The 23541-nt window shown below is 59.4% G+C and overlaps 1 protein-coding gene across 1 annotated transcript in view; it reads right to left on the bottom strand.

Annotated features, from left to right (window-relative positions):
- The window catches only part of VAV2 (vav guanine nucleotide exchange factor 2), a 143825-nt gene that overhangs the window by 47357 nt on the left and 72927 nt on the right, over positions 1 to 23541 (bottom strand). Inside the window, exon 4 of the mRNA XM_034663750.1 lies at positions 15398 to 15466. Coding sequence (XP_034519641.1) covers positions 15398 to 15466 — 69 coding nt within the window. The remainder of the gene's footprint in view (positions 1 to 15397; positions 15467 to 23541) is intronic.

Genomic DNA, 23541 nt, shown 5'->3' with positions numbered 1-23541 from the left:
ACACACCCTCAGAGGCGGACAGCCCCGCGGCCGTTTCCATGTGGACAGCTGTCTGAGGCCCCACAGTGCAGAGCGGTGCCCCAGCGGTGACAGGGACTCGGCTGGGGACCCGCAGGAACCCACCACCTCAGAGGTCCGTCCCCCTGGATGGGCCTTGGGAAGGGCCGCTCGCGTTGACACAGATCTCTGCCTCTCCAGATGCCGTCCCTAAGGAAATGGCTCCGGGAGCGCTGCCCGCCACGTTCCTGGGTGTCCAGCAAGTACCGGCAAGGGTTCTTTCTGGCGGGTGCCAGCCACCCCCGATTTCTGCCGTGCAGCAGAGCGAGGCGCGTGACAAAGCCACTGTCGAGAGTTCTGACAGCGTGGAACCGAGGGGAGACTGGGAAGGTTTCGGGGCTCTAAATTAGACACCTCGAAGGCAGCAGAGGCCATTCACACTGTCTGGAGACAGACATCGGCTTTGCTCTGATGGGCTGGGGGAAGGAGGTGGGGGTCTGTGACAGTTAAATATCCTAAGAGCTAATGAAATGAATAAAAATCACCGAAAGTAGGCCTGGAGAGGGGCCTCAGGTCACCTGGTTCAGGGGCAGCCAACCGCCAGCACAGGGGCCCCCGTCCTCAGCCCACGTTTGAGGAGGACATCCTAACTGACCCCCAGACTCTGTCCCACCCCCTCAGAAGGAAAAACCTCGGGGAAGTCCCATCATGGGTCGGCCACAGTCTGAGCTCGAGATGCAATTTCTTTGCTTCCCCAAACGAGCCCACGGCTCTCCAGGGCACAGGCGAGAAAGCCGGGGCACGTGGTGTCAGGGACCTTGCCAAGACCTTCTGGATTCTTGAGGGCCATACTCCTATCCTGCCACCTCCCGGTCAGCTGGACAGGTCACCACCTTCATGATGGGCATGAGGGGCACTGAGAAATCCAAGAGCAGATCTACAGATCTTGGGGTGAATCAGGCAGCAGCCCCATCCTGAGCCCAAAGAAGAGCGGCAGTGTGTTAACAGGGAGGGGACGGTGAAGGGCAGAGGGTAGAGAAGCTTCCTGCACAGGCTGGACTTGAAGGTACTTCGAGGCCTGAGCAGACGACTGGGTCCCAGAGAAGACTCCCTCTTCCCTGGAGCCACCTGTAAGAGCCAGAGCTCACTCACCCATCCAGCCCCGACATCTCGCCTCAGATCCATCTGTGCCGTCGCCTGCACGGCGGCTCATTCCCGTCTACTGCCGGGTACCGTCCATTGTAGGAACAACATGCCATTTGCCATCCCTTCTCTTTTCGACGAGCCCATGGGCGGCCTCCTCGTTTGGAGTATCTGGTTGTCCTGGGTTCTCTCCAGCTCTGGGTGGTATTAGCCTCTCTGATTTTGGCCCCTGGAAGGGGCATGTCATGAACCGTTGCTGCACTCTTACTTTGCATTTCCCCGACGGCTGATGATGTCCAGGATTTTCTGTGTACTTCTGGACATTTGTGCATCGTCCTTTGTGAAAGGCCTGCTCGAGACTTTCCTCCATTTCTAAAAATCAGTTGCCCTTTTCCTACTGAAAAAGTAATAGGGCTCTTTATATATTCTGGACACAAGTTTTGCATCAGGTATGTTTTGTGAATTTTTTCCAGTCTCTGGTTTTGGCTACTTATTTTCTTAGTGATGTCTTTTGAAAAACATTCATTTTTAATTTTTTAAAAAGATTTTATTTATTTATTCGACAGAGATAGAGACAGCCAGCGAGAGAGGGAACACAAGCAGGGGGAGTGGGAGAGGAAGAAGCAGGCTCATAGCGGAAGAGCCTGATGTGGGGGCTCGATCCCACAACGCCAGGATCACGCCCTGAGCCGAAGGCAGACGTTCAACTGCTGTGCCACCAAGGCGCCCCTCATTTTTAATTTTAAAAAAGGCTAACTTATCACATTTTTCTCCTATGGTGTCCTGACTCTGTCCTGTATCCCATCTAAGAAATCGCTGCATCTCGTCTAAGAAATCTTTGTTTTCCAGGGTGCCGGGATTTATCTCCTGCTTTTCCGTCTAAGAGCTTATAATTTTAGTGTTTAGCTCACGTCTCTGATCCATCTCAGATTTCCGTGCATGGTGTGGGGTAGAGATCGAGGTCCGTTTCTCCTTAGGGATATTCAGGGGTTTCAGGACAATTGGTTGAAAACTTTCTTCTGCCTGCTGAATCACTTAGATCCCTTTGACCAAAACCATTGCCCATGCAAGTGTGGTCTATTTTGGAATTTTATAATCTATATCGTCAACCTACTCACCTATGCCTGTGGCAAGTGCAATTTGTTTTGATTACTTCCGTTTTTTAACAGTGAGTCCTAAAACCAGGTGGTTTAAGTCCCTAGCTTTGTTCTTTTATGAGATTGTTTAGGGCTATTCTAAGGTCCTTTGTATTTCAGTAGAAACCTTACAATAATCTTGTCCAAAAAAAAAAAAAAAAAACCAAACAAAACCAGCCCACTGGGAGACCAGGCACCTTAACAGTATCCTCTTCCAATCCATGAACATAGTTCATACACCACCAGTTATGAGGTCCTCTTCCATTTCTCTCAACAATATCTTATAGTTTTATTACAGAGGTTTAGGAAGTTGGATGGTCTGGGGCCACTATGTTGGTCAGTTTTTCCCTCTGCCCATTGTCTCTCTCTTCTCCCTCTAGGGTTCCCGTTACATGTATGTTGGACCCCTCGGCACAGCCCCATGTGTCCGAGGCACTGCTGGCATCTTCTTTTCTCTCTGTTCCTTCGGGTGTATTTCTTCCACTGCACAACCTTTAACGACCTTTAAGTCGGAGACTCCCTCCTCTGCCATCTGCAACTTCTATCAAAGCACATCCAGTGACCGTTCATTTCAGTTATCATGCTTTTCAGTTTTAGAATTTGCACTTGGCCCTCTTTGTTGTGTCTATTTCTCTGCTGAGGTTCCCCATCTGTTCATTCATTTGGTGCACACTTTCCTCTACGTCCCTGACCGCGTTTACAAAAGCTGCTAATTGTAACATCAGAGTTCCCTCCAGGTTGGTTCCTACTGACTTTTTCTCTTTTTTTTTCTCAATAGGACTTTTTCTGTGTCATTGCAAGTTTGATGACTTTGTATTGAACACCAGGCACGACGAATGATGCGTTACGGAGATTCCGTTATTTCTACTGAATACGTGCTCTAACAGACCGTCGACTCGGCTGGACTCAAACTTCAAACTCTGTCTTTCCAGCAGTGAGCAGCAAAGCAATACTGCTGAATTTAGCTTTTGGAAGCTGGATTTTTTTTTTCTTTCCTGGCAGCCTCAGGGTCTTTCTTGTGTGTACGAGGTTTAATGGCCAGCCAGGGATTTCGGTGGATTATTAGATCCTGGGCTCCTGCTCTCTCAGGTCTCTCCCTGCCAGCATTTCCCTCCTAACTTTCTGCTGCCCTACCACCCTCAATGCCTTTCCTCTGACACCTCAGGCTGATGGGAGTGCAGCTTTCTACCTGGTCAGGCGAAGGCTACAAACCCTCCAATCCCACACACAGTGGGCACTCCTTGAAGAACCTGGGGTTCCTCCAGGTAAAAGTGACAGGACACCGTCCCTCCCCCCTCAGTGGGCACTCCTTGAAGAACCTGGGGTTCCTCCAGGTAAAAGTGACAGGACACCGTCCCTCCCCCCTCAGTGGGCACTCCTTGAAGAACCTGGGGTTCCTCCAGGTAAAAGTGACAGGACACCGTCCCTCCCCCCTCAGTGGGCACTCCTTGAAGAACCTGGGGTTCCTCCAGGTAAAAGTGACAGGACACCGTCCCTCCCCCCTCAGTGGGCACTCCTTGAAGAACCTGGGGTTCCTCCAGGTAAAAGTGACAGGACACCGTCCCTCCCCCCTCAGTGGGCACTCCTTGAAGAACCTGGGGTTCCTCCAGGTAAAAGTGACAGGACACCGTCCCTCCCCCCTCAGTGGGCACTCCTTGAAGAACCTGGGGTTCCTCCAGGTAAAAGTGACAGGACACCGTCCCTCCCCCCTCAGTGGGCACTCCTTGAAGAACCTGGGGTTCCTCCAGGTAAAAGTGACAGGACACCGTCCCTCCCCCCTCAGTGGGCACTCCTTGAAGAACCTGGGGTTCCTCCAGGTAAAAGTGACAGGACACCGTCCCTCCCCCCTCAGTGGGCACTCCTTGAAGAACCTGGGGTTCCTCCAGGTAAAAGTGACAGGACACCGTCCCTCGTCCCTCCCTGTGCTCACAGAAGGGACAGGACCACACAGACTAGGACCCTGGGAATACACCCAGAGCAGTTACCCCAACGCACGTCCACTACCATGCTCTCAGTCTGTTTCCTCCCTCAAAATCAGTGAAGACAAGGTACATTCATTACTACGGGATCCCTCCTCACACACCCCTTCCCATTCACCTCTTCCAACTCACTCAGGGCTCTGTGGCTAAAAACAGGCAGCCAGAAACACGAGACGTAGAGCTGTGTTCTGGCATCTTAACTTGCGACAGAAAAATCTGAAAGACGTCCCTTCCCTCTGCTCTGCACAATGTTACCCAAAGCCTGCCGGAGACCCGAGAAGCGAATCGTCAGTCATCTGCCTATGATGGCCTTAGTTTCCCCTCCTCTGGGGGTCCTCATCATACAGTCGTAGACCACTCACACCCCCACGCTTTCTACGTTTACCTTCCTTTCACATACAGAAACACTCTCCCAAACGTTATTTAATTCAGGCCAGTGAGCACTAAGAAACACAGGTTTGTGATATTACGTGAAATGACAAAACCGCTGCATTAGAATTTCACTTCACGCGGGTTCCACGTTATGGGACAAGGGAGGGGAATAAAAGCAGCAGCAAAAAGTGGGTTTCTTCTTCATTAAAATGAAATTATGGGGACCCCCAGCTGGCTCAGTCGGAAGACCACGCGGCTCTTGATCTCGGGGTCGTGAGTTCGAGCCCCACGTTGGGTGTAGAGGTTACTTAAATAAATAAACTTCAAAAAACATTATGAAAGTAAAATCAAACATATTTGTGTAACTCGGCAACTAAGATAAAACACCCATCAGATGTGATTGGTTAAATCAACAGCTCTCCTCAGTCCAGTTCTCTGCCAGCAACTTGTCAACGGCGTCCACGCTGCACCATGCACCTCACCGTCCAGGTGGGGAGACGGACAGGGCAGCAGCTACAACTGAGATGCTTCTAGAATGCCGTGATATCATCTGTGCGGGGCGATGAGCTCTGGTTCCCAACAGTTCTGACCCTCTGGCCAACACGGGCACAGACGTCCCACTGTCACCTTGCTTTTTAGCAAAGGCATCATCTCCAAAAGTGAGTTTCCCAAACGGGGTCGGGGACAGATGACACGTCTTAAGCATCTGTTACAAGAGATTAGTTTATGTCATGACCCGCTGGGCCCGGTGCACCTGACGGCTGTGGCTACTGGAGGAAAGGAAAAAGAAACGACAGCTATGGTTGGGGAGGGGAGCATGAGTCCCCCGAGTGTCGGAGTGTCGTGAGTGCAGCGCACTGACCAGGAGGGAGATGCTCGTGCATGAGGATCCCGGCCTCTGGTCTCCGGTGACACAAGCCTCCTGGGTGTCCAGCTATGACCCGGCACCCAGAACCGGGGCCTGTACACAGTCCCATCGGGGCGAAGGTCTCCCATCTGGGCCTGGCGCACTTGAAGCAACCCCAGCCCCACCTCCCACCATCCCGCAAAATCCAAAAACGTCTTCTGAATCAGCAGAGGGCGATCCCATCTGCTCCGTGTCGCTTTCGTCTGAGATCGTCCGATTACACCCTGGTCCTTTGCCAGTCAGTCCCTCAGGCCAACAGAGACCCCCCTTGGGGAGGTTCTAACTCACCAGAGGCCACATGTCACGGAACACCTCAAGGTCCATGCCACACGGAAGCTGTGCATGTCACAGCACTCGGTCAGCACTGGACGAGAGCTGGCGGGTCCCTACCTCCTCAGGACAGACAGGGGCACACCAGCGGCAGGAACTTGACTCACTAGTCCGCTCACCCGGAGGAGAAGCAGCCAGACGCGTCAGAGATGAGCCCTCAGCTCTGCCAGTTTCTGGCTGCGTCACTCTGGGCAGGAGGACCTAAGCCTCAGTCTCCCCATCTGTGAAGTAGGAATAACCCCACCCTGCCGGTAAGGTGGTTGGAAGGATCAGCCACGATGAACGTGAGGCCTGGCACACAGCAGGTGCTCAGTAAGGGCGGCGGGCTGCCAGCATCGAGGGTGGGCGGAGAGGCTCAGTGGGACGACAGTTAGCGCAGGGACTGCGCTAGGTAAAGAAATAAAACACCGTCCAGCTTTTGAAACACATGAGGCCGGGAGTCTGGAGGCCAGGTCTCAGAGCCAACGGGGACTTCAAGGGCTTCAGAGACGGCCCTTCCTTGTCCCGCTGCCCACGAGCGGGCCCAAGGACGGTGCGAACGGGGCGGGTGGGGGGAGATCCTGAACCAAATCGAAAAGGGCAGGTGAGCGTCCTGGGTCGGGGCCAGACCCGCGCCCCAGCGAGACCCACCTGGTTCCCCTCCTCGGACAGGGATGGCCCCAGCCTCCCCAGCCGCCACCCACTGCTCCGCCGGGGTGGGGGGGCAGTGACCAGCCCTCCCACCTCTCCCTCTCCCACTCCCCCTTCTCCCTCTCTCTCGCAGGCTCATCTTTTCACTCCTGCTGTTTTCTAGCAGGCAGCCGCGCTGACAGATGCTAAATCCCAACAATTATTTTCGTCCTCACAATGGCCTGCTGCCCCCCAGAGGGCAGAAACCCGCCTCCCCTCCCGCCGCAGACCCCGCGGCCTGGCCCCCGAAGCCTGGCCTGCCTGCCCCGATTTTGTTACAGAAAGTCAGCTGCTCCGAGAGGCCCGCCGCCTGCCCCCGCCGCCTGAGGAAAATCAAAGAAAGGGGAACAAACTCTGCTCTCGGCCTCCGGCGAGCCTGTGTTTACGGTGGACATAAAGCATCGCTACTGACAGGCGCGGACGTGTGTTCTGGCCCTGGGCTGTCTGAGGCTGGGAAGCCGGACACCGAACCACCATTAACTTGTTACTTGGAAACCAAATTGTACATTTCCTGACCTCGGTCCACGCCGCGCAGCAGGGAGAGGGGGCCTCGGAGGGCCAGCAGAAGCCAGCTGTGGGCTGGGTGGCCACACGTAGGGACAGACACATAGACCTTCAGCAGACCCTCACCCCAACCTGGGAGGGAGGGGCTGCTCTTCCTACAGCAGGGCCCAGAGAGGGCAAGGCAGGCCCCCTAGGCTGCCAAGCCATGTAGGAGCGCACCAAGACAAGACCCTGGCTGCCAGACTCCCAGGGCAGCCCAGCTCGCCTGGCACCGTGCTCCCTACCGAAACCCTCTCTTTTCCCGGGGTTACTTTCTAAGTAGTACAAGGGCATTCCCCCCCCCTCCCCGGGGCTGGGTCATCAGGGGAAGGCCCAGAGGAATGTCCTGGGTCACAGCAGCAGATGGCTCAGGGGTTCAGTCCCTACACTGTCACATAAAGTGTACTGTGTGACCACAGGCAAGTCACCTAACCCTCTCTGAGCCTTACGTCTTCAACTGCAGAATGGGGACAGGGCCAAGCCACTTTGCAGTGTTGTGAAGGCTGAGATGATGGGGCCTGGCACTCGGGGACTGCTGCTCGGGGCCTCAGAATGGGAAGACCAAAGGCTCAGGACCTCCCCACTAGTGCCGGGCACATCGTCTGTGCCAGGGCACAAGGCTCAGGTCAAGCTGCCTGCCCTTAAGGGGGAGCTCAGCTCTGGGGGCCGGGGACAAACACAGGAAGGCTATAGTGACACGGTGACAGAGACAGTCCTGGTGTGCTTTTAATCTTCCGGGGAAGGAGCACTTCATTTGGCCTAGTAAGGCCAGGGTGGCTTCCTGGAAGAGGTGCCCTCCAGGCTGGGTTTTGTAGGATTCAGATTTGTAAGCAATTACAGCAGGGATCACGCATGTGACACGACTCTTTGTAATGAAATGCAGGGTGTTATGCGTATTCATGTTTTAAGCAGTACTTTTTTTAAAGATTTCTATTCATTTATTTGAGAGACAGAGTGTGCGAGAGAGAGCACAAGTGGGGGGCGGCAGGGGGGCAGAGGGAGAGGGAGAAGCAGACTCCCTGCCGAGGACAGAGCCCAGGACCCCGGGATCATGACCTGAGCTGAAGGCAGACGCTTCACCGACTGAGCCACCCAGGCGCCCCCTAAGCCACGGCATCAAGTATGTATTGAACACAAGGGAAACAATGTTAAAAAGGCCTGGTCTTTATACTCAGAGCGTCCCAGGAGCGAGTATGGAGAAAGAGATTTAGAGAGGCCCTGATTAGACAGAAGGCGAACCTCTCCCAGCCAAGCCCAGCTGGTCCCTGCTTCCTCCTGGGACCAAGATGATTGTGCACATCTTGGAAACTTCCCTCCACACTGGCCTCCCCGCCCAACCCCCACAGAGACTGTGAAATCAGGCCACAGAACCGCTGTGACCTGCTTGGTCACGAAAGGACCCGGGGCTAATTAGGTATCAAGAATAAAAATTCACGTAAGTCTGGGCTGTATCCAGGGGCCTGCATCCATCTGAATACTTAGCAGGGCAGAGGGGCGCTGGGGCATCTGCTCTGCATTCATTCATGAGGGCCCCTCGTGCAGACTCAAGCACAGGGAATGAACAAACCAGGGGTCAGGGAGCAGGGTTTCAGGCCACCCCGGGCAGCTCAGGCCCGTGTACCAAGGGGCCGAGATGTTCCAGGAGGGCAGAGCAGGGAACGTCAGAGCTGTGGGGAGCAGAGCACTGGGCGGCCCGTCTCACCGGCTGTGGGCAGCTGTCTCCACAACCAGAATGAGAGGAAGGTCCTAGGAGCCTGGTTACCAGGCAGGGTTTGGACGGACGGCCCTCTGCCCAGCCTGTCCTGTAGCCAGCTCTGGAAGGGCAGCTGGTCTGGACCACAGGGGCAGGAGAGAGAGGCCAGGGCTCCAGGGCTGCCTGCCCCACCACCGGGCCACACATACAGACACGGTGAGTTTGGGGGCAGGACTGCCAGCCCTGAATTCCTGAGTAACCCACAGAGACGCAGCGGAGACCCAGACCCTCCCCGGACTCTGGCCCAAAATAAGGCAGTAAGCAGCCCAGCGGGGGAGAGGGAAGGTTGCCTAAATCACACTTCGGCAAGTCCTATGCTCCCTCAAAGTGTACTTGCAGCAACACCTCCCCCAGGAAGCCCTCCCGGTCTCCTGGCCTGACCCCCGTGTGGAGTTGGAAGAGCAGGTCTGTGGCAGGCCCTGTCACACAGTCCTGGGGCAGGCGGCCTGCTGAGCCATGTAGACCTGGTTAAAAGCGCAGCTCTGCTCCTGCGGTGCTGTGTGCAGGTGCCCTCTGTCCCTCGGAGCCAGGGTCCGGTCCAAAGGGGGACCCACACGCAGGGCTCCACGTGGGAACAGACCCCGTGTGTGCACCACGGACGCTGCCTTCATGCCTTCCATTCGGCCAGGCCCCACGGCCAGGCGGGGCCTCCTGGAGCCCACATGAGGATGGACAGACCCTCCACAGGGTCTGGGGCCCACGTGCTGCCAAGGATGGCCGGCTGGGGACCGCACACGCCTGGCCCACTGTCGGCACTCCCTGAGACCCCAACGGCCAGATGAGAGGCAGCTCAGCCACACAGAAGGTGGCCTCGCCGGAAGAGGGCTGTGGCATCGCTGTGTCTGGCTGTCACCGCCTTAGCAGCCCAGAGCCGGGGCCCTGAATTCTGGGAGGCGCCCTTGAGCACTGAGACCGCAGGGCACGGGGACACCTGCGCAGCGCCCAGGGCTCCCTGGCCTCCCCGCCCCCTCTGCCAGCCTCCTCCCGCCGACACCTCCACTCTGGGGGTCTTTCCTTCAACCTCCTTCAGATGGTGGGGCTGCTGGGGTCCTCCCTGGGACTGGGGAGGAGCCGCCCGCCCCACAGCGCCAGGGGGCTGCTGTTCGTTTTCAGCGGGGCTGTTTCTGCATCGTCTGATTCCAAACTTGTCACCTGTGGAAAAGCGATCCTTTGGGGTGAACAGCAGATGTCCCCAAACCCGGCCCCTCCCGACCCAACACGGACGTCCCCACACATGCACGTATCTGTGAAACACTGAACTTTCAAGCCACGCAAGTGGCTTGAACATCGGTGAACTCGGGATGGTTTCCAAACAAGCTTCCAGTGCAGCGGGCAAGGGCGGTGGGCGGGGACAGGCTGTCACTCGGATGGGGGTCACAGTCGGGCGCAGCGACTGCTCCCCATTCCCTGCCCGTGAGGGGGTCCTCGTGGCAGGCCGGCCCCCGCCCCCCTGTGCACCCCGCCTCCCTCTCCGGGGACAAGAAAGGCCCCCGCTGCAAGATGACGTCCTCACGCCCTTGAAGGAACATTGACTTGGGACCCTCCTTCTACATTTTATGCATCTTAAAAAATTATCCCAACGATGCTAACATGACACGTTCAAAGCTGTGAAGTCATTTTACGATTCGATAAAGCGTGCAGCTCTACATTTATGGATAAATTATCCCCCTGCCGTGCCGCAGTCACATTTGTTTAAGCCCGAAAATCACTCCAACGCCCAGGGAAGTGACGGGAGTGCTAAGCAGCGGGCTCCTCGATCATAGAGCCGTGGATCCTGCAAGCTCGAAGCTGCTTTCATTTCAGAGGTAGGGAAACTGAGGCCCTACGAAGGACCTGACGTGCCCCGAGTAAGACAGAACGTCGCCTTTGCAGTTGCTCAGCCTCGGATAAGCAGGCCTCGCTGGCACGCCCCGAGTGAGTGGCACTGTGTCACCAGGCAACCGAGGCCCCTTAAAAGGACAGAGAGTGTGACAGAGCAAAGCCAGAGCCCGGGTCACGACCCAGCATCCAGGGGCGCATACAGCAGAGAAGCAGCCTGAGATCTCGCCAAGCTCCCGTCCCAGGGAGCTCCCAGCAACCCTTCCAGACAGGAGCCACCACGTGTCGGGGCATCGCGGCCTCCCCACGCAGCTGTGGGACCAGGCACCTTCCACACAGCTCCGCCCTTCACGGCCCACCACCAGTCACTGTGGGCTTTGGCACCCCGCCCCTGCCTCCCACCCCCTGCACCGCCGGCAGGACAGGGGAGCAGAGCTGGGGTGTCCTGTTACTGTGACCCACCCAAGCCCCTTGGCCTCGTTTGGGGCAAGAAACCCCAACATCCGTTCCTAGTCCCTAAACACAGAAAAGGTGTAGGTTCCAATCCCAAAGCCACCATGTCCAAATGCCAGGAGAAGACCCCGGCAGTGGAGCCCGCACACCATCGAAGAAGGCAGAGGGGGCTGGGAAGAGAGAGCCGAGTGCCTCTGTTCCCAGCTCCGCGGTCAGGGATGGCGCCCCGGGAGCTTGAAATGGGCCATTGAAGTGGCAATATTTCGTGTTAATTTTTCAACCAGCTGCTCTATTATTTGATTATACATTATTCAGTGATCTTGGAAGTGAGCTTAGGGCACTTGAGTACGTACTGTTAGTCCAGCATCATCCCTTCAAATGTGGGGAGGGCTCCGCACGAGCTCCTGGAACCATGTTCTGGACCCAGGACCGGGGCCACCAGCCACACGTGGCTGTGAGCTCACAAATGTGGCCCGGTGAACTGAGCTGTGCCGTGAGCATCAAGCACGCACCAGACTGGACCCTGTGCCACGGGGGAGAAGGCAAGCTACCGCACTAGTGATCGGCCGCGCTGGCTTACACACTGAGCGAGTACCAATTCTGGATACGTGGGGTTAAATAAAAATACACTCTTACATTTAATTTCACCTACTTCTGTTTCTACCAGAAAACCTACAATCAGGCACGTGGCTTGTGCTCCTGTTCTCCCGGACAGCGCTGCCACGGCCATTTGGAAACGGGGGAGGGGCGGGGGGGAGCCACAGTTTTGGTGAAACGGGTAGACGGGACCGCCATCCTCGCCTGAGGGCTCAGAGTGTGCCCATTGGACGCTGTCCCGCCCACAGTATCACTGATGGTCTTCCCGAAGCCGATCCTGACACCTATGGGTTACACACGGGGAAACCGAGGCACAGAGGTGGGTCACTTGCCAAAGACCATGCAAGTAGGAGGTGACCAGGTAGCCAGGCTCCCGGGCTATGTCCAACGGGTCGGGCTTTGCTGCTTCGGACACAAGACGTGGCGGCAGCAGGATGGACAGATTCCCCCGCACGGCCGACGTACCTGCCCCAGGTGGCCCAGAAGGGGGCTTTCGCTGGGGAGCAATGTCCTGCGGGCTGAGGCTGCAGAGCTCTCTGTACCCTGCTGGGAACACTGGGGACGGTGAGGGCTCCAGACACCCCCAGTGAGAACGACCCCTCTACGGGGTATTCCAAAAGGGCCCCTCATGGGAGACCCACATGACCCACCCTCTTGGGGTCCTAGGAGGCAGGGGGTGGGTCTCATTCCCCCTTACGCATCCAGCTCCTGACCCTGCACTGGCACGCAGAGAGGGCTTAGCTGGCCACTGAACAGATACATGAGCGACTGTGGGAAATGTGTACATGGTGCCACCACTCGTGGCGGTCCCTCACCGGAGCCCCGAGAACCACACCAGCTTCCCTGCGGTGGGGGGGCAGCGTCCGATAACCTCAAAGAGCTGCTATGTGTCTGAGGTCTGGGCAACTGGCAGTGCCCTCCGGAAGCACAAGGCGATCATCACTTCCGACACATGGCCAAGAGCCCAAGGCAAACAGTTAGCCGGCTGCGCTTGAAATGTCACTGCCTGCTTCCCGCCGCTGCCAGCCGTCGGATCCGAGCCAGTGCCCCAGCTCCAGCCTTGCAGCCGCCTCCTCTCCCCCAGCAGGGCCAGGTACGCAATGGCAGGTCTGTTTGTGTCTCGTAAATTGTCATAATGGATAAATATCAATCCCAAGCCCACGGAGACAAGACGCTAGAAAATCATGCTTTTCAGTGAAAGGAGAAGGGGGGAGAAAGCATGAAAAATTTATTAAACTGGCACCGCTGGGACCAAACTGTGAGTTAAAGACCTGAATTCACCCCCCTTCCCTGCAATTCGTGATTTGCGTCGGCAATAACCAGGGTCCTGAGAAACGCTGGACGAAGGAGGCGTGCTCTTGCTATCGCAGAATAACACTGCCAGCACGTGCCCCCTGGCCTGGCTTCTCCATGTGGGCGGAGTCACGTCCTGGGTCTGGTTCCGGGGGTCGGGCACGGGGGTAATGGGCACCCCAGGGCCACGGCGGGACTTGGGGCACAGGAACACAGCACTGAGCACACACCAGCAGCCCCTGGAGTGCGCTGGGATCCCCAGCTGGTCCGAGGACGTGATTCATGCCTGGTCTGGGCTGCACGAGGCCAGCCCGTCCCTGTCCTCCTGGAGCCCTCGGTCTGTGCTGACCACAGAGTGGTGTTTCCAGAGGACGTGGACCCTCAGCCTCACGTTGGTGTCTTAGGAGAAATGGCAGCTGAGGACCCCACTCTCGGCACTGGACGGGGGCTCTCGGGCTCCAGGCCTCTGTACCATGTCTGAGAAATAGGGACCCCGCAGAGCAGACCCCACAAAGAGATGGTGGGGGTGTATATAAGGAGATGGCGTCTCAGCAGTGCCAGGCCCTGCAAAGGCTCTGTCAGCACCACCCCCATCACCGTCATTACTGCATGGGACTTGCTACCGGACTGTGTGCGTGGGGTGCGTGCCGCTAGGGGCTGAAGGTGGGGGGTGAGAAAGACACAGGGTCTGACCTCAGAACCCACCGGTCTGCAGAAGACAGACATTTCCCCACCTGATCACGGTGCACCCCACGGGCAGCCTGAAGGCCCAACGGGGTTGTGAGTGCCCTTCAGGGTCAGAGGGTGGTATGAGAGGCTTCCCCAGGTGGGGGATACCTAGGCCCAGATATGGCAGATGAGAAGGACCTCAAGGCAGGAGATGCCAGGAAGAGAAGGCAAAAGCACTGCCAGCCTGAGCTCAGGAAGCGAGGGGGCTGCAGTTGGCAGCAGGGGAGAGGGGGGATGGGCTGGGCCCTCATCCCCTGGGGGCCCTCCCTCCAGCTGTGCCTCTGAGCCTCAGTTTCCCTACCATTTGCAGGGCTCGGGGAGCAGCCTCTCATTCAGGCCCGAACCCCAAGAGGCCCCTTTCTCAACAGCCACGTCCCTCTGATTCCTGGGACAGGTCAGGGCAAGCAGGCGGGTGCTCCAGGACCTGGACACAACTCGTGTGGACCCCAGCCCCCACGTGTTTCCTTCAGGGCACTCTTCAGGCCTCGAACCTGCATGGGGCCAACAGGAGCCCCAAGGAGTCCCACACGTCACAGCAGGGTCATCCCAAGGCCCTGGGGCCAGCCCAGGCTCAGGAGGGTAGGCTGGGGGCAGCCGCTCCTGCTAGCCGGCGAGCTGCCTCATTCACAGACTCCCAAGCTCGGGCCGCCAGCACGGTGCTGACATGCTGGGTTCTGGATGACTCAGACTGCTTACATAGACGGGGATCCTGCAAAAATACTTGCCAGGCCCCACACCCTAGAGGCAGCCCCGGATGGGAGGGCGGGCACTAAGCACACAGCCTCGACACTGCGGGGCAGGCAGGTGCAAAGGAATCGCCAGCTCTTACTGGGCCTCACTCCTAGTCTGTGCTGCAAGAGGAAGGGGAGAGGCATGGTAAGTCCTCCCGGAAGCAGCAGCCGTTTCTCTGGAACAAAGCCATGTCTGCCGTCAAACAGGAATGTGGGGTCCCATCGGCAGGAAGCTGGGACGGGCAGGAGGCCAGCCGGGTCAGGAGCCCCCAGTCACCACCCCAGGGCTGGGACAAGCCCATCACTTCTCGAGCCTTCTCGCCTATAGAAACCATCCCGCTGCTGCCCGGGCCCCTTCTCTGACCCTACCCCCGGCCACAGCTGACCCCGCAGAGCCAGACCACCTCTTCGGGAAGAGCCACCACCCCGGGCTTCTCGTTGGTTCCTGGGGGCTCCAGGACCGTGAGGCAAACAGCTGGAGGGTGGCCAGACCTGGGCTGCGTAGGATGGAACAGGAAGTCTTCAGAGACAGGGCCACGTGAGTGTGGGGTCATGGAGAAAGGGGTTGCCCCCTGTGGCCTCAGGTGGCCTGGTCTTGGCCCCTCACCCACTGGACCTGTTGCACCACGAGACACCCGTGAACCCACAAACTGCCTCTGCTTGTAGCCGGAGCTCGAGGCCCCTGCTTCTGGAAACACCAGCTCCCCCTGCCACCAGCAGAAGCTGGGGAACCTTCCAGAACACGGAGGGAGGAGTGAAATGAAGACGCACTTGTTCGCCTGAGCTCTCATGGAGGCTCCTGTTCTCACCCTGGCCTGGGGGCACCCCTGCCACCACCAACCATGTGGAGAGGCCCTGAGCGGGACAGCAGCGTGGCTCTCCCCGGAGTGGGGCCATGAATGCCCCGTCCCCATCCCCGCCCTGCCCCGGTCCCGCCAGCTCCTTACTCTGCCAGCTCCTCCAGGCTGCGGTAGACATCGTCATCATTCTCGGCGGTCTCCTCCGAGGGAAAGGGCCTGTGGAGAGAGGAGAGGGGGTGAGCAGATCTCCTCGGCCTGGCCAGGCACCCAGCCCCAGTGCCCCACGGCCCTGCAGTGGCGGGCTGTCTGCTATCGTGGGAGAAAGTGGCACGTGCGTCAGAACCAGCAGGTAGAGAAGTCCAGGGTGAGCAGAGCCCAGCTTGGCCCTGGGACACTGGGGGTCACTCTCCGTAGGCCTCCGTGGCCCTGCTGGCAAATGGGGGATCTGAGTCAGGGACAGCAAGCAACTTTCACCGCTGGGACACTCCTGCCTCCGCACTTCAGGGGGATTCCAGAAACGGGGATGTGGGCTCTGGGGCACCTCACGGTTTTTAGCACAGGCTGGGAGGGCTGCCAGCTCCATCCCCTTGGAGGACAGGACGTAGGAGGGCGTTCTGGCAGGCACGGCGGAGCTCCAGGGGCACCCACCCTGCAGCCCCGAGGGCAGCGGCTGAGCGCACTGTGCGGGAGGCTGCCCACCACCCCGGGCACGTGCCAGGGCCTCTGAGAAGGCTGGCGCTCCCCTGCCATCCTGCCCACCAGCCCACAGGGGCCGGCTTGAGGTCAGAGCATGTCCTGAAAAGCACTGGGACCTTCTGTCACTGGCTGCCTTCCCGAAGGACTTGTCTCCCCTCTGGAAAGAGAGCCACGGGGAGAAGGGGCCCCAGACGGAGCATGGCAGTCTCTTCAGTGTCCTCTCGATGGCCGCACTAATGTTCCCTCCCTCCTGGGTCATCCCCACAGGTAAGCTGTCCCCTGATGCCACTCCCTGGCCTCCCAGCCCCTGCCATGTCCCCCCTCCCTTGTGCCCGACGAGTGGTCCATTCATCTCTCCCACCATCTCTCCCATGCGACCTCCTCTCTGGCCACCGAATCTATGTCCACCCCCTCCCCAGTGAAACTGCTCTTGACAAGAGTGACAGTGACCTCAGCACTGTCGAATCCTAAGGCTGACGTCACCTGTGGTGAAAACGTGTAGAGAGGCGAGGGACGGAGTTCCTTGGGGAGGGGGGGTTGAGGGTCCAGCTCTGCCAGCTGAGCAGCTCAGAATTGACCAGAACAGAATCTGCTCCTGGTATCCTAACATCCTCATTCAGGGCCATGAACCCCCTGGAGAATGGAGCTGCAAACCCAGTCCATTTCTGCCAAAGACAGGTGACCACAAGCATGGGTGAGAGTAGGAGAGGGAGGGACCGCCGGCCTGGCTGCTGGGGGCTGGCCCCAAGATGAGACAGGAACACACGGGGTGGGGGCGGCCCTGCTCCCGTCCACTCTGCCCCCAGTTCCCTGCCCCACCCCGTTCCCCAAGACCTAGCTCCCTTCGAGATTCCATTCAGCCGCACCTCATGCGGGAAGATCTGACCATGCTCTTGGCCTGGGTCCATGTCTGCCCAGCGTGGAGCCTGGCACTAGAAAGGCATGGACAGACAGATGGACAGACAGATAAATGGGTGTTTGACGGATGGCTGTCTGGAAGGACAGGTGGGTGGGACAGTGATTGTTGATTTGTAGGTCGATGGACACATGAATGAGATGGGGGCGGTCAAAGAGTGGCCAAGAGGTCAGGGAGGGGGTAGGTGGGTTGGGGAATGGATGGGTGGACAGATAACTGGATGTCACGTAGTCTCGGGCTGTTCTGACCCCCAACCCCCCAGCACAAAAACAAACGGCAGCCCTGAATTAGATACAGGAAAGCATCTTCAAGAAGAAGGTCTGAGAACCTACGTGGAGGTATTCAAGTCACCCCTGAGTTGTGACTTCACAACGCTGACCCCGGTTTAACACTGGGGACACCTGTTTGCACAGGGGGCACCGTACGGGGCTCCATTCCCGCTGTATCTAAAACCCTGAGGGCTCACGCTGCAGCAAGGACTGGCTCCATCCTTCTGTCTCAGGTACTGCTGATCATCCAGACCCCCCCCCTGCCGTGCCACATCTACCCCCAGCTGGCCCTCCCGGCTCGACAAGACACCCCCACACTAACGCTAACAGCAGAGTTAATCTGCTATCTAAGAGGAGGGGACGAGCAGAAGCACAGCGAAGTGTCTGCAGAGATACGATCGCGGGTTAAACACAGAGCAGGTCCCCCAGGTCCCCCCGCGGCAGGATGGGCTCCTCTGGTCCCATCAGAACCTTCCTGAGCACGCACTTCCTTGAGCCCAGCTTCTGGGAAGCGAAGTTTCCCACTTGGAGCGCCAAGGGAATGAAGGGGATGCCGGGCCGGAAGCGGAGAAGCGTCCGGCAGGGTCTACTCCGCCCCACCAAGCTTCCCCAGCACCCCCTCCTCCCGGGGGCAGCAAGTGAGAGTTCCACACCGCTGCTCCTCAAGGAGCACCCCCAAACCCCACCTTCCCCCACAAGGACAATTTCAGCATCCAGCGGCCATATCTGCACGGGATAATCACTGCCCCAGTACCGGGGGCACGAGGAGTCACCGGCTAGAGGAAGGGGACCTGAAAACAGGGCACTCTGAGGGGGTGTCTCAGCCCAAACCCCTGTACAACGAACACACGAGGGCCCAACTCCTAGTTCCAAATCACTCGTGCCTTCTCCTTCGTTCATTCGCTGGCGTTCACGGGGCAGCCCCTTCCCCAGGGGACGCAGAGTCAGCGCCACCAGCGGGGTCTCTGCCCTGCCCCACAGAGCCTCAGAAGAACACGCCCCGGGAAACAAAAGTTCCTGCTCCGGAAGGTAAGACCGTGTCGGGTCAGCGCTTGGCTCCCACGTGGGGGTTCAAGGTCACTCAGCTGCATCCAGAGAATCTAGGACACAGTGTTCACGTTCCCACGTTCTGCGGGCGTTCAGATGAAAGGGATCCAGGGTCTGAGACACATTCTAACTCCATCCTTCACTTCGCGTGTTCCAGAAGAAGCTGGAATTCCGACGCACAGAAAACTCCCTGCAAGTGACCTCCGTGGTCCATGTTCACTGGCAGGGTCACGGATGGCTCCGGTCCTCATTGGCCAGCCTGGTGTGTACGAGAGATGGGTGGGGGCCAGGGCCCTGGGTTCCCATGCCAGAGGGTGAGATGGGCCCAAGGCCCCCAGAGCGCAGACTGGGCCCCAGAGGCCTGGGGGCATCCAGTCCCCGGCACTGCCCTGCAGGGGACGGCCGCCGCCTGGTCTGCCAGGGACTAGGGAGTCTCCTGGAACGTGGGAACTCAGTGCTGGCCACCTGGTCCCGCAGGTGGGTGACAACAGCGCTGGCCCTACCGGAGGAGTCCTGGGCAGCTCCCTTCTCTGGCCGGGCCTCAGTTTCCTATTCTGAAACTGGCCTTAGAATGAGGCACAGTGGGGCAGTGGGAGGGCCCAGCACCAGGACACCATCCGGGTTGGCCTCATCCGCCCAGGTGTGCCCAGGGGCCGGTGAGAAGGAAGCCGTCAGCATGGGCACGGCAGACGGGGTAGGGGGCCACACCCCCTTTGGCACCAGTTTGCCAGGGAACCGGCAGCCAGGCCAACTTGAAAGGCACGTCAAGAACGGCAGCCTGGAGGACCCTACAGGCCCGTTAATTATTGAGCGAGTCACCTGGGTGCCGCTTGCTAATTGGCTGGGAGGCCTTGAAGCACCAGGGTTTCCTTATTAAAAACGGATCTCCTGCTAAACAGCCCCGACTGTCAAAACAAGCCAGCGGATCTCGTTTCTTTTCTCAGCCCATCACCCCACCCAGAGTGGACGGGCCGTCGCGTCAGGGGGCAGCGCCGGCCGGTGCACCCCACCCACGCCCACACCCAGCTCAGGCTACACCCTGTGTTGGAGAGGAGGGCGACCCACACCCTGCATGAAGGCCACACAGGGCCGAAGGGCGCAGGGAGCAGGAGGAAAGGCTCGGGGTGGAAGGGCGTCCTGGCCTGGGGAAATCAGGAGGGCTTCTCACAGGAGGTGGCAGGGGGAGCCGACTTGGGGAGCAAAGTCCCATGCTCAGGGCAGTTCCAGCCTCGTATCAGATGGGGGTTGGAACTGACCACAGTTTCCCAGCCCCAGAGCTTACCAAAGGATCTGAGCCCCCAGCCTCAATGAACTTGTCTGTAAAATGGGGATTAACCCCCCTGCAGCACAGCTCCTGAAGCTGCAGGAGATGAAGGGTGGGCGTGGTTCTCACAGGGCCTGGCGCGTACGGCACTGGAGGCCGGGGCAGATGGTGGACGCGGTCATGCGCTGGGGGCTGGAGGACGCGGCCTGGACAGATGAACACGTCTGCACACGTGGGGATGTGCGGGCTGCGTGTGGCTGGGACGGAGGCCAGAGGACCTGTGACAGCCAGGGCAGGAGTCCGATGGGGCCGCGGCCGAGGCTCAGGGACAGGTTGGGGCCAGCCCAGGCACTGACCACGAGGATCTTTTGTTTGTTTTTTAAAGATTTATGTATTTGAGAGAGAGGGAGGGAGGGGGAATCCTAAGCAGACTCCTCACTGAGTGCGGAGCCCGATGTGGGGCTCAATCCCACAACCCCTCGAGATATGACCTAAGCTAAAACCGAGAGTTGGACGCTGAACCGACTGGGCCACCCAGGTGCCCCATGACCACCAGGGTCTTAAACCAAGGTCAGCACAGTCTCTGTGCCTCCGTGCGGTGGGGGCTCGGAAGGGGGGACACCAAGGTGAAGCCATGGTCGCGGGAGGGCCCCCAGACGTGTGGGTGAGGGGGGAGATGTGGCTGGCTCCAAGGCGACCCGGGAAGCCGGCAAGTACACCCCCCACAGAGAGGAAGCCCAAGTGATCCCCAAATCCCAGCCAGGCTGCCTCTGCCCTTGCTTCCAAAACCCTAGCCAGGCGGAGGAAGACACCCTGACCTCAGGGTTGAGAAGGAATAGTGGGTCCGGCCCCCGGGCTGCAGGGAGGGAGGGGCCTGGAGCCACCAAGCCGCTTCTCAGCCGCCGAGACGCTCATCCCATTTTTGATTTTCCAGCCCACTTCTCGGAACAGCAGCCGCTAGGAGCGGAAAGGCCAGCGGGTCAGCAGGGCCACCCTCCCGTGAGCAGAAGGGCCCAGCCCCCACGGCCACTCCACTGTTTCCCTCCCGTGCCCGGGCGAGGCAGGAAATCCCCTGCCGCGGCCCTGCCCAGACGGAACACTCTGCCCATGACCACCAGGGCACGGGAGGCGTCGCAGCACCCACCCCTGCACGGCCCGACTCCCCCTGGGCGGCGGGCTCGGGCCTCCGCACATCCCCATTTTTGTCAATGGAAAACCAAAGTGCCCTCTCTACAGAGAAAGTTTCCCGACTGAGTACTGATGGGCGAGAGCCCCCAAACGTCCTCTGACCTTGGCCGGGGGATCCGCGCCCAAGCTGGGACACGCTGGGCAAGGAGAGGCTCACGGGGTCAAGAGAGGAAACGGCAGCACAAAGGTGGACAGACGGATGGGGTGGACAGACGGACAACAGGCCCGATCACCAAGGAGCAACCAGGCCGGGCGGGGGTGCTGCTGGAAGGCTCCAGAGCCCGTCAGCCTCCAGGCCCGAAGCTGGGTACTCTCCCTACGCCGAGGGCACCTTTACCACCCCGAAGTGCGGCCATCAGGGCGGCCAGGAGCACAGACTGAAATCCACAGCCGCGGAACACTCTGGCAGCTCCTGGAAAGCGAGACCAGTCCCTCTTCTCCGTCTCCACGTCCACAGCCGGGGGCTCCCTGAAATGACCCTTCTGGGCCCAGCGCAGGCCTGCAGCAGCAGGGCGGAGCTCAAGCCTCCCGACCCCCTCTGCTCCCTAATCACATGGCCCAGCAGCCTGTGTGAGCCCGCGGTGGACACTCTAGGGCAAGTGGGGTCAGAAAGAGACGGAAACATTCATCGGCCGTGCTGAGTGTCGCCGGCTGGCTCCGGAAAAACAAGTCAACGTGTCAGCAAAACAGATCTTCTGGGTCAATACACACAAGCTGGGAGACTAGATGGGGACTCAACCCCTGTGTAACCACCAAGAGTCGCTGTGTGACCTCAGGCAAGACCCCTCCCCTCTCTGGGCCATCATTCTCTCACCTCCAAGAACAAACCATGGGGGGGGACACTGGGGGACACAGAGCTGGAGGTATCCTGCCCCTCCACTTCTGCCCCTCTCCTGGGAAGAGTCGGCCAGGTACCCCAAATCACTGGGTCCTAAGAAGGCCAGGGACCCTGCCTTTGGAGGATGTCCCATGACGGAGAGGCCAGACCAAGTCCTGCCCGTGATTGCCCCCTCTGCGTGGCCAGCAGCACTAATCGATCCCAGGGTTCTTTCTGGCAGGACGACGACAGATCGCGCTCCAGGGGAACCCTGACCGGTGGGTTCTGCTTAGAAAAGCAGCTCAGCTTCCCGGGGAGCACTGGCCACCCTTCCATCATGGCACCGACTGCCCAGAGGCGGGGTGGGGCCCGGGGCAGTCTGGTCAAGCCTCCATCTGGGTCTGGGGTGGGGGAGGTGTCCCTGAAAGGACAGAAGCGAAAGCCAAGCCCCCACCACTGCATTCACAAATGAGAGGCCCAGGGAGCCTCGGGGGGGGGAGGAGGGGGCACCCTCGAGTTTCCAGTCACCAGGACAGCTGCGCACAAGATGGAGGTACCATCTCATCACAGACGAGGACACCGCGGCTCAGAGAAGTGAAGGAAGCTGCCAGGAGACCAGCCAGGAGGGGGCAGAGCTGGGCTGGGAACCAGGACTGCCCCCAAGAGGGGCCACAGAGTGGAAGAAGCCCAGGCAGGAGCAAGCCTGTGCCTCCCCCCCCATGTCCAGGCACCTGGCCACAGCGAGGGACGGACCTGCTGCAGGGCCTGGGGAGTCACTCTCTGCACCCCAGCCACCTCGTGTTGCCCCTCCCCCCATCACCCTCCAGCCCTCTAGCCTGGACACCACAGCGGGCCCCTCACTGGTCCTGGCCAGAGGGCTCTGGACACAATCTCAGAGGCCACGGCCCCACTGAAATTCCCCAGGGCTCCCACTCCCCCTCCTCCTCCCACTCACGGAGACCCCCCCTGTCCTGCCCATCCCTCCCCACGTGGTTTCTTCCACTGTCCCCGGCCCCTCTCCATCCCCCAGGATGCCAAGTGCATTCCTTCCCAGAGCCTCTCCTGGGGCCTCCAGGGCCCCAGACCTGCCGCTGCTCCCTCCCTGGGGGTCGGCCAGATCCCACATCGCCTCCTCTGGAAGCTGCACTGACTGTGGCATCCGAGTGCCCCCCCCACCCTGTCCCTCTGCTGCCCCACCCTCAGACTTGACCCCTAGAGCCTGGGCCTCCGAAGACAGCACACAGTGCTGACAGGTGAGGACAGCAGAGAGCTGCAGGCAGCAGCGTCCCGGGGGCGGGCTGCCCTGGGCCCAGGTGAGGACAAGGACAGACTGCAGCCCGCCCACCGTGCACCACGGGGTCCAGCATGGCCACTGCGGAGCGGAACTGAGCATCAAGCCTTCTGGGGGGGACAGCCTTGAGTCTGCAGGTGGCCCTGGGCGGGGGGCTGGGCATGAGCCAGGGGTCCAGGCTGGCCATTGCCCCACTTGGAGTGCAGGGGCCCGAGGGCCCAGCCAAGTTTCAGGGCTTTAATGAGACCGCCAGTGCCTCGGGGGCGTCCTCCTGGGAGGGGCCGCGGCCGGACACCACTCCATCTCCACCCTGCTCCAGCACTGTCGGCCAGATTCCCACACTGCAGGGACGTCCAGGGCCCCGTGAGTGCTCAAGGACGGGAGGGTCCAAGACAGGAATTCACCAAATGGCAGAAGACACAGCTTTCAGCAGTCACCAACCCCACCGGGGACTGGAGACAAAGCCAGCAAGGTGCCACTGCCCTGAGCAGCTTGGCATCAGGGAGGGCCAGAGCCTCAGCACTGGGCCGGGGTGGAGGCCGGTGCAGGTCTCCCACCAGTGACCCGAAAGTGGGAATGGAGCCTCAAGGGCCCCCAGGGTCAGCCTGCCAGGAACTGAGGCTGGAAGGGCCGAGTCAGCTCCGGGCCCAGGCCCCAGGCCGCTGACTCCCACCCGACGGCCGTGGGTTAGAGTCCCAGCAGCACCGCTGACCCACTGGGCCACCAGGGCCAGAGGCTCCCCTGCAGGGTCTTCACATCCTTCTCTGCAAAGTGGGGCTCCCGGGGGGGAGGTTGGCCAAAAG

The sequence above is a fragment of the Ailuropoda melanoleuca genome, chromosome 7 (genome assembly GCF_002007445.2).
Source record: "Ailuropoda melanoleuca isolate Jingjing chromosome 7, ASM200744v2, whole genome shotgun sequence".
Classification (NCBI taxonomy): Eukaryota; Metazoa; Chordata; class Mammalia; order Carnivora; family Ursidae; genus Ailuropoda; species Ailuropoda melanoleuca.
Note: the sequence above shows the minus strand (reverse complement) of the source record. Positions and strands in the feature narration are given on the sequence as shown.